At 46.4% G+C, this 15,115-nt stretch overlaps 1 protein-coding gene across 1 annotated transcript in view; it reads left to right on the top strand.

Annotated features, from left to right (window-relative positions):
• CBLN4 (cerebellin 4 precursor) overlaps window positions 1–15,115 on the top strand; it is an 83,432-nt gene that overhangs the window by 45,546 nt on the left and 22,771 nt on the right. Inside the window, exon 2 of the mRNA XM_082272628.1 lies at window positions 8,618–8,734. Within this exon, the coding sequence (XP_082128754.1) occupies window positions 8,618–8,734 (117 nt within the window). The remainder of the gene's footprint in view (window positions 1–8,617; window positions 8,735–15,115) is intronic.

Raw genomic sequence — 15,115 nt, 5'->3', positions numbered from 1 at the left:
AATGTGAAAAATATTGTTATTTTTGCAAAATTGACGCTCTTTTTTTGTTTATAGCGCATGATCAAAAAATCGCACAGGTGATCAAATACCACCAAAAGAAAGCTCTGTTTGTGGGAAGAAAAGGACGTCAAATTCGTTTAGGTACAGCGTCGCACGACCGCGCAATTGTCCGTTAAAGTCACGCAGTGCCGAATCGCAAAATACCCCCTGGTCTTTTAGCAGCCAAATCCTCCGGGGCTTGAGTGGTTAAAAACCCTTTTTTTTATTGGTCTTATGTAATATTATATTTTTCTGAGATACTGAATCTTGGGTTTTCACTAGCTGTAAGCCATGATCCTCAAAATTAAAAAATAAAAAATACATTTTTGAAATATATCCCTCTGTGTGTGATGCATCTAAATAAAATATGAGTTTCACTATTTGAATAGAATTAGGCTGGGTTCACACTATTGCAAATTGGATGCGGGTTTCCCTGCATCCAATTCGCCTGACAGGAGACTGTGCCCGGCTCTCAATCGAGCCGGTTCCCACAGATCCGTGTCAGCTGCGGAGAGGCTTGCAGAAAAGTCCTGTGTGTCTTTTGGTCTGTTTCAGGTCCGCATTCAGTTTAAGATAGTGGCTGGTGCTCAGTAATTTTGGGGGGGGGGGGGGGTGTTGGCAAACCAATGCACCCCCCCCGGGCGGCACTACATTCCCTCCCCCCCTGAATGGTCTGCCTCCTTACCTCCTCCCTCCTCCTGTTCGAGCTGGGGAGTGCTGGGTTGGCTGTGCCGCTTAGCTGCTCCTCTGGTCGTGTGTCTTCTGCCTCTTCCTGGCCACTGGCCAGTAAGATCGCTTCTACTTGTGGCCAATCAGGAGCAGGCTGGGAGGAGAGTCAGTGTGACAATAGCGAATATTCATTTGCTATTGCCATACAACTGAGTGTGCTCAGGGCGCTGTGCTCTGCGCCCTGAGCCCACTCTTTTTTTTTAAGCCTATTAAAGCCTCTGGCTCTAATCACGTGCTTCAAAAAATAAAAAATCCCCTATTGGAATCCGGACGCGCCCTGCATGTAGATTAGGGGGCCGGATGCATGGATGGGGGGGGGGGGGGGGGGGCGGCACTGCTGCACCCCCAATGGACGGGCCGCCACTGCCTGAAGTGGTGCACAGGGACACACCAGACTCCTGCTGTTCCGAATTCAGTGTGAACCCAGCCTTACTGAAATAAATTAACTTTTTAAAGATATTCTAATTTTCTGAGATGCACCTGTATATGAACCATATATGAGGCTATATATAATAGCCTCCACTCTTCTGAAAAGTCTTTCCACAAGATATCGGTGTACGTCAGTGAAAGTTTTTGCTTATTGTGAGGTCAGATACTGATGTTGAACAAGAACTGGCTGACAATTGGCAGTCCAATTAATCTTAGGGCTCGTCTTTAATTTTGCTTCAAAACATGGCTTCGACACGCTTTTTTAAGACACGCTTTTTTAAGGCTCTCTGAACCACACTAAAAGCACCTTTCACTAAATAAAATGGTTAGCTTACAAGTCTGTGTACACTTTGTGTTTGCTTTGCTTTGCTTCAAAAATTATTCCCCATGATGCTTTAGTGCTGCTTCAAAGAGTCTTCAAAGCCTCTATAGAAGTCTATGAAGCTCGCTTGAAGCAACGGCAGCTTTTGAGAGGCTTTAATTCAGTTTTAGATTCACTTTGTTTTGGAGGTATTGCAGGTAGGAGATATCCACACACACACAAGGCATCGGTCAAGCTTCATTAAAGCTTCAAAAAAGCACCACCCAAGCACCACCGAAACCATAACCAAAGCATCAAAAACACATCAAAAATGCTTGTTGAAGTGATAGAAGCTTTATTGTGTGTTGAAGCCGAAGCAAGTGTAAATGAGCCCTAAAAAGTGATATTAAAGTTTAAAAAAAAAAATAACAAACATGTAATACCTGTTCTGTGCAGTGGTGTTGCACAGAGCAGCTCTGATCCTCCTCTTCTCAGGTCTCTCGCCGGCACTCCTGGCCCCTCCCTCCTGTGGAGTGCCCCCAGAGCAAGCAGCTTGCAATGGGGGAACCCAAGCAGGCCCGCTTCCAAGCTACGGCTCTGCGTGCCCATTCACACACAGAGCAGTGGCTCGGCCCCATCCCCTCTCTCTTCTCATTGGCTCACTGGCTGTGATTGACAGCAGCAGGAGCCAATGGCTTCCACGTCTGTCTCAGCCAATGAGGAGAAAGAGTCCCCAGGGAGATGACGCTATCATGCACATTGCTGGATTGAGTTGGGGCTCAGGTAAGTATTAGGGGGTTGAGCTCAGGCTCCATTACACCTCATTGGTCCAGTCTGATGCACAACGCCTTGCTGCCAAAGTGTTTGAATTAGGCGAAAAATAGAAAAATGCTAGCTAATTTAGTAGCAGAACCTTCCTATCAAACTGTGATTCCTGGGATACAATTTCCCAAGGGGGGCTATGTTACAGACCCAGAGGGCATCCTAAGGGAATTCCATCAATATGCTGTATCAGGATTCCCCTCTTGACCCGAATAAGTCCCTGCTGGATTTCCTGGGAGACAGACGAGTGCTGCTTTTGTCTGCTGAGGATAGGGAGGTACTTGACAAACCCCTATCACTCTTGGAGATTGAGGCTACTATCCAATCCTTCCCCAATCATAATTTCCCAGGGCCAGCTGGTCTGACGGGAGAGTGGTACAAAGCCCATATGGCCCTATTGGGCCCTAGGTTACAAAAACCTTTTGCTCATTGTTTGGAGGTTGGACAATTACCAAATAGTTTGTATCAGGCACATATTTTGCTATTGCCCAAGTCTGGCAAAGATTTGAAGCAATGCTCTTCCTATAGACCTATATTACTTCTGAATCACGACCTAAAGATTCTCACTAAAGCCCTATCCAACAGGATAATGCACATGTTATCATCAATTATCAACACTGACCAAACTCGCTTTATGCCTGGCAAATCCACTGATGTTAATATCCGCAGGGTTTTCACACTTGTCCAGCTTCAGCCTGAAGACACTGCCTCGAGTCTTGGTAGCCTTTGATATCGTAAAAAGCTTTTTACACAGTCCGATGGGGTTTCTTGATAGCAGTGGTAGAGCTCTTTGGTTTCGGGCTCGGTCTTTCGGGAAGTGAATTGAGATAATATACAAAGTCTCTGTAGCTAGCATGAAGAGGAATGGCAAGTTGTCGTCTCCCTTTCCGATTCAGAAGGGGACAAGGCAGGGGGTGCCCTCTTTCCCCTGCCTTGTTTGCGCTGGCCATGGAACCGTTGGTGGAGGCATTAAGGGCATCCGTTAAGGTAGCTGGGATTCATGTGGGCTCCATTTTTGACAAGGTAGTGCTCTATGCAGATGATTTAATTCTCTTCCTACGCATCCCTGGCCCTTTTCGGAAGCATTACAGATCCTGGGCCACTTTGCAGCCCTTTTGGGTCTACATACTAACTGGGGTAAATCTCTTGTATTACCGATTGATTAAGGGGCTAAAAGATTGGCTGACCCCAGTTCTTTTTTGCAATGGGCAACGACTATTAAATATTTAGGGATCAATTCTCCCAACACTAAGGATTTTAGACATCTTAATTTGTCCCCAGCTCTTCTTTAGGGTAAACAGAGATTGAAAGCCTGGTCACATCTCCCTTTATCCCTTATCGGGAGAATTAATTGAATTAAAATGAAAATCCTTCCAGTTCTGTTATACAGCCTTAGACACGCCCCAGAGTGGCTACGGAAATCAATTTTTTTTAAACAATTAGATTCACTTATAGGCTCCTTCTTATGGCAATCCCAACCAGCTAGATTTAGTAGGAAAGTTTTATGCAGACCTTGGACGCAAGGGGGCTTGGCTTGCCCAGACTTTCATACCTACTATTTGGCGGTCATGCTTACCCACACTCATAACTGGCTTATCTCTGTTGACACAAATGCCTCAGTAGTATTAGAAGCTGCGCATTAAGGATCCTATGAGACCCTCCATAATCTCCTCTACAGGGGTCTGAGAGTCTCTCACCCACCCCTTACAGCCGCTATGAGGGCAGTTATTAAGGCCTGGCATGCTGTCACTACTAAACCCAATGTAGTGAGGGGTAAAAGGTCCCCATCAACTCTGCTTTGGTTCAATCCCATGCTACCTGAATTTCATTTCTTACCAGACCCCGGTCTTTGGGCTGCTTAAGGAATCAGATACTTTTCAGATATTTGCGATGGGAGTGCACTGTCTATGTTTGATAGGTTGAAAGATAAATTTACACTGCTTAATGCGTTCTTCTTCCGATTCCTGCAACTCCGACGCGCAATTTTGTGTCCTCCTTGTTTAGATTGGAGCAGGGTGATTTGGAGGTTCTCCTCCGGGATGACGCTCTCAAAATAACACTTTCTGTGGTTTACAAGTCACTACTTCCCTCCGTTCATGTGGGTCTAGATGGCCTGCTAACTGCGTGGCTTTCGGAGGAGAAGGACTTGGACAATGAAGACTCGGAAGATTTCTGGGAAAGCCCATTTCAAGCACTAATATTGACTAAAGACCGTCTGATCAAATTTAAAATAGTGCACAGAATTTATTGTACACCACAACGACTACATCATATTTTATTCCTCTTCTTGCTGTTGGAGATGCTCTAGTGACCTTGCTTGATTTGCCCATATCTTTGGAGAGTGCCTTCAGATTAGGAGCTATTGGTGGGAAGTGACTCAGTTTATATCTACCCTAACTACTTTACAGGTCCCTGTAAAAGTTGGTGTTTGCCGCCTGGGGTTAGTTGACTCTCTGGCTGTTAGTAGGGCGATGCTTATTCTCTTGGGTCCCCTATTATTTTATGCCAGGAAGGCGATAGCGCCCAAGTGGATATCAGACACAGCCCCTAATCTGCCCTTCTAGAAGCGTTTAATCAATAAGGTTTTACCCCTATACAAAGCTACTTATTTGTCCCAGGGTTGCCCTAGAAAATTTGAGAAGATTTGGCACTTGTGGACAGATTCGGAGTGTACAACAGATGATTAGGAGTCCAAAGACTGAATTCATTCCCCCCCCTGATAAGGTTTAGTTGATGATATGAACTAATGTATTCCTCTGCCGATACTCACATTACATTTGTTCAGGTAGGATTCTAAACACGAGTTAATATTCTTCCTTGAGAGGGAACAGGAATCTCCTTATTATTCATCAACCCTTTAAGGGATTTTACAAGAGAATGACAGAGCAAGATTAATGGAAGGTGTGTTGTTTCTTTCCCCCTTTTTTTTTTGGGGGGGGGGGGGGGGGGTTCTATAATAGGAGGTGATATGAGTAGTTCAATGTTTTATGTATTAGCCGGGGAATGCCCAACGGCTATGTTTTGTACCTATACATCTCAATTTTTTAATAAAAATACATTTTCAAAAAAAAAAAATTATTAGGGGGGCTGGTGCACAAAGAAGGTTTTTTTTTTTCATCTCCTTGCATAGAATGCATGAAGGTAAAAAGAAACCTTCTGCCTTTAGAAACACTTTAAAGGTGTGCCTTAGGGTTGAGGTTAGGGTTGTCAGAATGCCAACTATGCCAATGGGGACCCTCTAGTTACACTGTAAGGTATACCCAGTGAGAGGTGGTAAGATTAACTGAGAAGTACAGGCTGACAGCTGGTTGACGGTAGAACAGGACACCATGGGATAGAAAAGATCTGTTAGCTGAGTCTGTGGAGTAGGAACCGCGCTGAAGCACAAAAGACGTGAGTGGTCCTGGAAACTAGAGTAGGATCAGTCTGGAACATATAAGACTTGGGAAATGAATCAACACTCACTTAAATCGGAGGATGGTCGCAAGTGACGCAGGATATTTTAGAGCACAGACTCTAACAGACAGTCAGTATGCACCAAGCACCAACTAACAGAAGTTTGGGCTTTGCTTTTTTCTGACACCAGGCTCACGCTGCTCTAATTATTAAAGTGGAAGTTCAGCCAAAATCTAACGCTAAACCTACTCACAGCCACATTCCAAACCTAATCTATCTAAAGATCGTTAGAGGCAGCCGACAACGGACGCCCCATGGTAAGTCTATGGGTGATGCCACTTCCCAGGCATTTCACAGCCGTTGTCAGTTCTCTCATGCACACAGCATCCACTGCTGGAGACCGGACCAGTTGCAGAATAGGTAAGTTTTGCGATCTTTTCTTTACAGGGTTAAAAGGATTAGAATGCGGCTGAGAGTAGGTTTAGCCAGAGGCATAACTAGAACCTTCAGGGCCCCGGTGCTAGACACCATGAATGGCCCCCCTGTCCCCCCCTTCTATCCGAGCTCCGGGCTTCCAGTTCTGGGGGGGCGTCCATGGACATCCTCCCAGAATCCTGCCTCCCATGTGCCCCCTGGGGCGCGCATCCAGCATGCTCTGGGACTGTTGTGTCCTTCGGACAATCACAGTGGCCCTTTACCATGTGATCAGCTGATCATATGTAAACAGACTTGTCGGTTACCAGTGACAAAACAGGCGGGGCGGACCTTTCCAGTGACAAAAAGGACGGACGAGCGGAAGGAAGGACCTCCCAGTGACAGAATGGCGGGCGGGCCCCCTCACAGTGGCGGAACGGGCGAGCGGCTCCCCCCAGAGTGGCAGAACGACGACCCCCCCCCCCCACAGTGGTGGAACTTCATGGCCCAGTCGCGAGTGCAACTCCTGCGACCCTGGTAGTTCTGCCACTGGGTTTAACGTTAAATACTGTAGGATTTGGCTGAACTCTGAACTTACACTTTAAGGACCACGAGTCACTGGAACAGCTCAGAGGTTAGGGCTGTCTGTGAACATGGATGGTCAGGAGCAAACCTGAGGTCAGAAGGCCAGCATAACCAGGAACAAGCCAGAGGTTAGGACAGGCAGCAGACACAGATATCTAGGATCAAGCCAGAAGTCAGGACAGGCAGCAGACACAGATAATTTGTAACAAGTCAGAGGTCAGGACAGGCAGCAGACACAGATAACTAGTAACAAGCCAGAGGTCGGGACAGGCAGAAAACACAGATATCCAGTAAAAAGCCAAAAGTTAGTACACCGGAATCAATGTAGAATAGAGGCTGGATAGCATGATTGTGTACCAAGGGCTCATCAGCTAGCTGGCAAAAGCATTGGTTGGAAGATGAGCTGAAAGCTGCACCAAGTTTAAATAAGGTAGGCAAAAGGAAGGAGCCACTCTGGCTACAGGAGTCAGGACAGTGGCGAATTGATGGGCTGCAGCATGGCATGGGGAAGAAAGCGTCATTGAGATGGAGTGCAGTCATTCAGACAAAGAGTGCTGCGCCAATTGGCTGTTGACAGCAAGCAGTGGGTGTTGTGCTGATTGGATGTAGCTGTATTACTCCAGGTAAAACCCTGAAGTGCACATGGCCACATGACCACAAGCAGAGGTGGAGCTGGTTTGAGGAAGGTAAGTAGCACTGGAAAGGACCCTGTGAAGGCCACTCAAGTTCCTTCACACCAAAATGGTCAAACCATGCCTTTATAGAGCTGCCTTTTACAAAGGAGCACAGTCATGCTGGAACAGAATAGGGTCTTCACCAAACTGTTACCACAAGGATGGAAAAGCACAATTGTCTAAAATGTTTTTTTCATGTTTTGGTACCCATCACTAGAAACTCCCGAACCCAATGATTTGGAGGATCATTGGACTCACAAATGTTTGACCATGTAATTCGTTTCCCTTACTCAAGAGAGTTAAGGCCCGTACACACGTACCGATCGTCGGCATACAAACGTCGGTGGACGAAGGATCTGCCGATTGTACGCGTGTTAGTATGGTGCCTCCGACAGATGTCTGCGCACAATCCGCGGACAAAAGTCTTTCGTGCAAACATGAAAATATTTGTATGCCGACACCAGAACGGACGATTGTTCGCCTGTCAGTACACAATTCGGCCGACAGACCGCAGATTTGCAAGACTGGGCATGCTCAGAAAATAGAAAACACAGGGAAAGTTAACCATTACATGACATCACTTCTGCAGTCGGCGGACAAAATTCTTGTGCTGTCCTTGTGCTGTCTTTGCACTTTTCAGCAGACACCGACATCCCGGGGAGAAAAGAGGAACATTTGTATGCCGACCATCGGTACGTGTGTACGGGGCTTTACACACTTGAATATTTATCAACAAGGATAGAAGGAACAAATATTCATAGTCCACATTGACATGTAGCTCTTGCACAATTGTTTTCATTGCCCCATTATTGGCAGGGCAGTAATGACAAAATCAATTGTAAAATGAAAAAATAGACCAGATCCTTTCTTTCCATCTAACCGTGTTAGCAGTTACAATCACTAAAGATTATTATTAAATATTTGGATCCAGAGGAGGGATTCAACCTCAATCATGGATCCAGAAAGGGATTTTGAGCCAAAAGTGGCCAGAGTTCCAAAGGGGGGTTTGTTTTGACCCATGCCACAATATTCAGAGAGCAAAGACGGCTAAATGTGAGTGTTACGTGTCTTTGTAGTATAGTCATTTCTCATTGCTGACCACCAATGACTGACCATGGACCTCTTCTTTGCTACTTGTACGTTGATGTTACTCAGAATGAACACTGCCAATATGGTAGATGTAAAGTCAGCTGCTCCTCTCACATTGATTTGTTTTTATGTCTTCCAGATCTTAGTAAATGTGGGCAACTTTTTCACGCTGGAATCAGTGTTTGTGGCTCCAAGAAAAGGAATCTATAGTTTCAACTTTCACGTCATAAAGGTTTACCAAAGCCAAACAATACAGGTAAGCAATACCTCTTATATACAACAACTTTAGAGTGGTATTGATGGTTCGGCTTTTAAAAAAACAAAAAACAAACATGTCATACTTACCTGCTCTGTGTAATGGTTTTGCACAGAGCAGCCCTGATTCTCCTCTTCTCGGGTCCCCCGCTGGCACTCCTGGCTCCTCCCCCTTGACCATTGCCCTTAATAGGAAGCTGCTTGCTATGGGGGCACTAAGGCGTGCTTGCTCCCAAGCCCTGCTCTATGCGTCCATAAGACACTTAGAGCCATGGCTCGGCCTTGCACCTGTCCTCTCCTCATTGGCTCACTGGCTGTGATTGACAGCAGTGGGAGCCAATGGCTCCAGCTTCTGTCTCAACCAGTGAGGAGAGGGAGTCCCGGGACAGCCAAGGCTCTGGTGCACATCACTGAATCAAAAAGGGACTCGCGTGAATATTAGGGGGGCTAAGGGGGGGGAAGCACCCCAACAAAGGTTTTTTACCTTCATGTATAGAATACACCTTCAGCCTTTACAGCCACTTTACCACTTGCCGACAGCCCCACGCAGATTTACTGTGGCAGGGCGGCTCGGCTGCACATAATCACGTAGATCATGTGAACGCGGTCTCAGCGGTGCTCGTGCGCCGCCGGAGCCACCCTTCTGCTATGATTAGACACAGCGGGAGACAGACCGCGGGAGGAGCGGGGCGCGATCGCCGCTGGTCTCCTGCAATCTTTAGGGAAACTGACAGGAGAGCCTCCTGCCTATGTAAACAAGGCATGCGGCTCTCCTGTCAGACAGGCACAATGAGATCGTGTGTTTCAGCTAAGCTGAAACACCGATCTCTGTGTGCCTTTCACAGAGACCCCCCCACAGTTAGTAAGCACAATTTAGAAGCACACTTAACCGCTTGATCAACCCCAGTGTTAACCCCTAACCTGCCAGTGTAATTTATACAGTAACAGTGCATATTATTTAGCACTGATCACTGTATTGATGTCACTGGTCCCCAAAAAGTGTCACCCCGTGTCAGATTTGTCTGCCGCATTGTCGCAGCCCCGCTAAAAATCACTGATTACTAATAAAAACAACAAAAAGAATAAAAAGCCCAAAAATCTATCCCATAGTTTGTAAATGCTATAACTTTTGTGCAAACCAATTATTGTACGCTTTTTGGGATTTTTTTTTACCAAAAATATGCAGCAGAATACAAATTGGCCTAAACTAATAAAAAAAAAATGTGATTTTTTTAAAAAAAAAATTATTGGAAATGTTTTATAGCAGAAAGTAAAAAAAAAATATTGTTTTTTTTTTTCAAAATTGTCGCTCTTTTTTGTTTATAGCGCAAAATCTAAAAACCTCAGAGGTGATCAAACACCACCAAAAGAAAGCTCTATTTGTGGGAAAAAAGGACATTAATTGTATTTGGGTACAGCATCGCACGACTGTGCAATTGTTAGTTAAAGTAACGCAGTGTCGAATCGCAAAAAATGGCCTGGTCATTAAGGGGGTAAAACCTTCCGGGGCTGAAGTGGTTAAATAGCCCACATGGGTTTAAAGTGTATCTAAAGCTGTGAGTTGTCATTTTTATTAATATTGGCTAGAGTAGGAAAGAGGTTAAATCCCGTATCAGCTTTGTCCTGTTTCTGCCCCATTGGGGAGATTTTTCTTCACTTCCTGTACTAGAAACACAACAGGAACTGAGTGGAAAACTCCCCAAAGTTAGGGGAACTCCCTTCATCAAAGGACATATCCCCATATGACTGCTGGGTACCTGAACACCCAAATCTTTTTTTCTGGGCTGTCTTTTTAGCTAACCCATAGAGCTCTGGGAATCCTTTCTCATGTTTTATTTTTGTAAAACAACAATTATTTTTACATATAGGAAAAAATGTATAAAACTCCAGTTTAGGAAGATTTTCTTAATGTGCTCATTACTTTATGTGTCTTTTTTTCACTCCACGAGGATTGTAGGGTGTGGGTCTTTGGGCCTACCCAGAAGTGTTGAGGAGTACGTGTGGCCCTTATGTCCCTTCCTCCTCCCCTCGTGAGAGCCCCTCAATTAGTGCTCCTTGGTTGGCTTTGGTTGACCATGAGGAATGAGGTCTGCCATGCCTTTAGGCAAGGTGGACCAAAGTGTGCCTTACCCCTGTCAGGAGTCAGGGAAGGGTCCTTCCTCTTCGGGAAGGGACCATATGACACACCCTAAGTGCACTTTTTTGTGAGTGTTTCACATGCACTTTTTTGGTACACATTGAGATTTCGTTTTTGCGCACCAGACCATGGGCCCCTAGGTTCCTTCCTACCTTGCCTTGGGGGTCTCTCTTCAAGAGAGCCCCTAACCTAGCACTCGATGGTCAGCTTCAGCCAACCATGAGTAGAGGGGTCAACTGGGCCATTTGGCTAAGGCTCCGTTCACATATAGGCATTTTGGATCGCGGGCAGAATCGCAGCAATTCTGCCCACGATCCGAAACGCCTATATGTGAACAGAGCCTTAGCCAAATGGACCAGCTGACCCCTCTCCTCATGGTCAGCTGAAGCTGACCATCGAGTGCTAAGATGGTTCCCGTACTTCCTTTGGGCGTCAGGCATCCCACGATTCTGTTAGCGTATTTTACCGCGATTCGTCGGGCTACAATCGCAGCAAAATCGTGCCGCATTTGGGGTGCCATTGCAAGTCACAGGAATCGCTTGGGCGTTCCGCGACTTGCAATAGCTCGGAATCGCGGGCAGAATCGCGGCAATTCTGCCCACGATCCAAAACGCCTATATGTGAACAGAGCCTTAGCCAAATGGCCCAGCTGACCCCTCTCCTTAATGGTCAGCTGAAGCTGGGCGTCAGGCATCCCACGATTCTGTTTGCGTATTTTACCGCGATTCGTCGGGCTACAATCGCAGCAAAATCGTGCCGCATTTGGGGTGCCATTGCAAGTCACAGGAATCGCTCGGGCGTTCCACGACTTTCAATAGCTCGGGATCGCAAGCAGAATCGCGGAAATTCTTCCTACGATCCGAAACGCCTATATGTGAACGGAGCCTAAGTGAACCATAGTACCTTGCCCTTGTCTGGAGTCTTGCAGCCTGAGGGGATCAGGGAAGGCTCCTTCCTCTTTGGGAGGGGACCAGTGACACACCCGGTGCACTTTTTTGGTCCACTTGGGAGTTAGTATTTGTGCACTGCATTGCAAAAACAACATCATATATACCTTAAAAATAAAATATATCCACTAATTTATACTAATTGAATGGACTTTCTGACTTCAGCCCAGTTGCAGTGTTTGCTGATTGATCTTAGAACTTCATTAAATGTTAATGGTTACCAGGAATTGCCCTTTAACAAATCCACTCATTGCTATTTACACTCTTTCCAAGATCCAGCTGTCTGTGTTGCAGTGCACAACGCATGGAAAAAACCTTTATAATTATATTAATGAGAACATTACAGCTCCTGCAGCCCCCATAAACAGGATGTTAATAAAGTCGGGGGTTTTATCCCTTTGTAGTGTAAATGAGTGGCACTGTAGCATCCCTAAACTTTGTTCTGAGCTTAGAGAGAAGCTGAAGCAGAAAGGTGTGACCCATCCGTAATTATCCTGTGCTATTTTTATTAATAACTATCTTTATGGGGCTTGTGAATTTTTAATGAGGCCATTAACCTTGCAGGCTTATTTTTGGTGTCTAGTGCATGGAGGAGAGTGAATGAGCTTTGTTTAAAGCTTCCATGCCTAGGTGAGTGATATTCCAGTGGATTGTGGGATTTTGTGTACTGAATCACCCCAGTGGGTCCTTTAATGGGGTCTCCAGCAGTGCGATCTCCTACTTATCGTACCTAATATCAATCCCTCTTGGGTGACAACAGGACGTTGTCACCATATAACAGGAAATGCTTGAACAAGGATCTTCATGGCAGGATCAGCTGAGGTTATTTTCATGAAAGCTGCAAATTTTAAAATATTTAAAATTATTTAAAAAGACATTATCATGTTAAATCTTATATGAGATTTTTAGGGATTGGGTTATCTAACGATAACTGATCTATCATATTACCAAAAGTATTGGGACGCCTGCCTTTACACGCACATCAACTTTAATGGCATCCAAGTCTTAGTCCTTAGGGTTCAATATTGAGTTGGCCCACCCTTTGCAGCTATAACAGCTTCAACTCTTCTGGGAAGGCTGTCCACAAGGTTTAGGAGTGTGTCTATGGGAATGTTTAAGCGCATTAGTGAGGTCAGGCACTAATGTTGGACTAGAAGGCCTGGCTTGCAGTTTCCGCTCTAATTCATCCCAAAGGTGTTCTATCGGGTAGAGGTCAGGAATCTGTGCAGGCCAGTCAAATTCCTCCACCCCAAACTCACTCATCCATGTCTTTCTGGACCTTGCATTGTGCACTGGTCCAAATCATTTGGTGGAGGGGGGATTATTGTGTGGGGCTATTCTTCAGGGGTTGGGCTTGGCCCCTTAGTTCCAGTAAAGGGAACTTTTAAGGCATCAGCATTAGAGTTGAGCGGACACCTGGATGTTCGGGTTCGACGGATTCGGACGAACTTCGCAAAAAAGTTTGAGTTCAGCACCCGAACTTAACCTGAACTTGACCCCGAACCCCATTGAAGTCAATGGGGACCTGAAATTTTGAGCACTAAAATGGCTCTAAAAAAGTAATGGAAAGGGCTAGAGGGCTTCAAATAGCAGCAAAATGTTGTTAAGAGCATGGTAAGTGTTCTGCAAACAAATGTGGATAGGGAAATAACTTAAATAAATAAAATAATAATCTTAATGTAGGTTCATATGGAGTAGGAGGTTGAGGTGGCGGTGGATGTGGCGGTGTAGGTGGAAGCGGCGGCGGTGGAGGAGGACGAGGTAGCCAACACTGGTTTTTGTTTTTAATTTTATTTTTTTTTTTAATGAGGGTACACCCCAAAAGAGTGAGAAAGATCAAAAATACAACAATGGCTGGGTAAGGCAGGTATACATGTCTATTCTGCACAAGGTACGGACAAGTCCTGTGGGATCCATGCCTATGTTCATTTTAATGAACGTGAGCTTGTCCACATTGGTTCTGGACCGGCGGCTGCGCTTGTCAGTGATAATGCCCCCCTGCCGTGCTAAATACACGTTCAGATAATACACTGGCTGCAGGGCAGGCCAGCACCTCCAAGGCGTAAAGGGCAAGCTCAGGCCATATGCCCAATTTGGAGACCCAGAAGTTGAAGGGGGCAGACCTGTCATTCAGTACATCTAGGCGTGTGCACACATACTGCTCCACCATGTTGGTGAAATGCTGCCTCCTGCTAAGACGTTCCATATCAGCAGGTGGTGCTGGTTGTCGCGGCGTGTTGACAAAGCTTTTCCACATTTCGGCCATGCTAACCCTGCCTTCTGAGGTGCTGGCGGTCCCCCCCGGCTGCGTTGGCTACCTCTTCCTCCTCCTCTGCCTTCGCCTTGTACTTCCACTGTGCCCCCGCTGTCAACTGGGAATGCCACCAGCAGCGTGTCTACCAGCGTGCTCTTGTACTCACGCATCTTACGATCATGCTCCAGTGAGGGAATTAAGGATGGTCCTTGTAACGGGGATCCAGCAGCGTGGCCACCCAGTAATCAGCACAAGTTTTAATGTGGGAAACTCAGCGGTCATTGCAGAGACACTGCAGCATGTAATCGCTCATGTGTGCCAGGCTGCCCAGAGGCAACGAAAAGCTGTCCTCTGTGGGAGGTGTATTGTCTGTGTCCTCTGTATCCCCCCAGCCATGCACCAGTGATGGCCATGAGCTGGTCTGGGTGCCACCCTGCTGTGAACATGGTTCCTCCTCCTCCATCTCCTCATCCTCCACCTCAGCATCCTCCAGAACTGTGCCCTTGCTGGATAATTGTGTATCTGGCGTTTGTGGGTGCAGGAAACCACCCTCGGAGCCACTTGTGAATGACTGCCCTGAAAGCCTTGGAAAAAATTCCTTATTCCTCCACCTCCTCCTGTGCCACATCCTCTTCCATTATCGCCCGAATAATTTTTTCAAGGAGGCATAGAAGTGGGATAGTAATGCTGAGAACGGCGTCATCGGCACTGGCCATGTTGGTGGAGTACTCGAAACAGGGCAACAAGGCACACAGGTCTCGCATGGAGGCACAGTTAGCACATTGTCTGAAGAACTGCCACGCTGGGGAACTCCTTGGAGCTGGCTTTGGTGTGCTCGGTCCCTTGCTGCGTTCGGCAGTAGCAGGCGTACTGTCTAGGGGACGGCCGCTCCACTTTTGCACCCTGCTCCCTCTTCTGCTGTGCTGGTGGCTCTGTGCGACCACCGCCTCTTCCTTTTGAACTACACAGGTCACCTGCATGACGTTGATTCCATGTGGGGTCAAGGACCTCATCGTCCTCCACATCATCTTCCACCCAGTCTTC

This window comes from Pelophylax lessonae, assembly GCF_965119305.1.
Source record: "Pelophylax lessonae genome assembly, chromosome: 11".
Classification (NCBI taxonomy): domain Eukaryota; kingdom Metazoa; phylum Chordata; class Amphibia; order Anura; family Ranidae; genus Pelophylax; species Pelophylax lessonae.
This window is presented reverse-complemented; position numbering and strand designations above follow the sequence as displayed.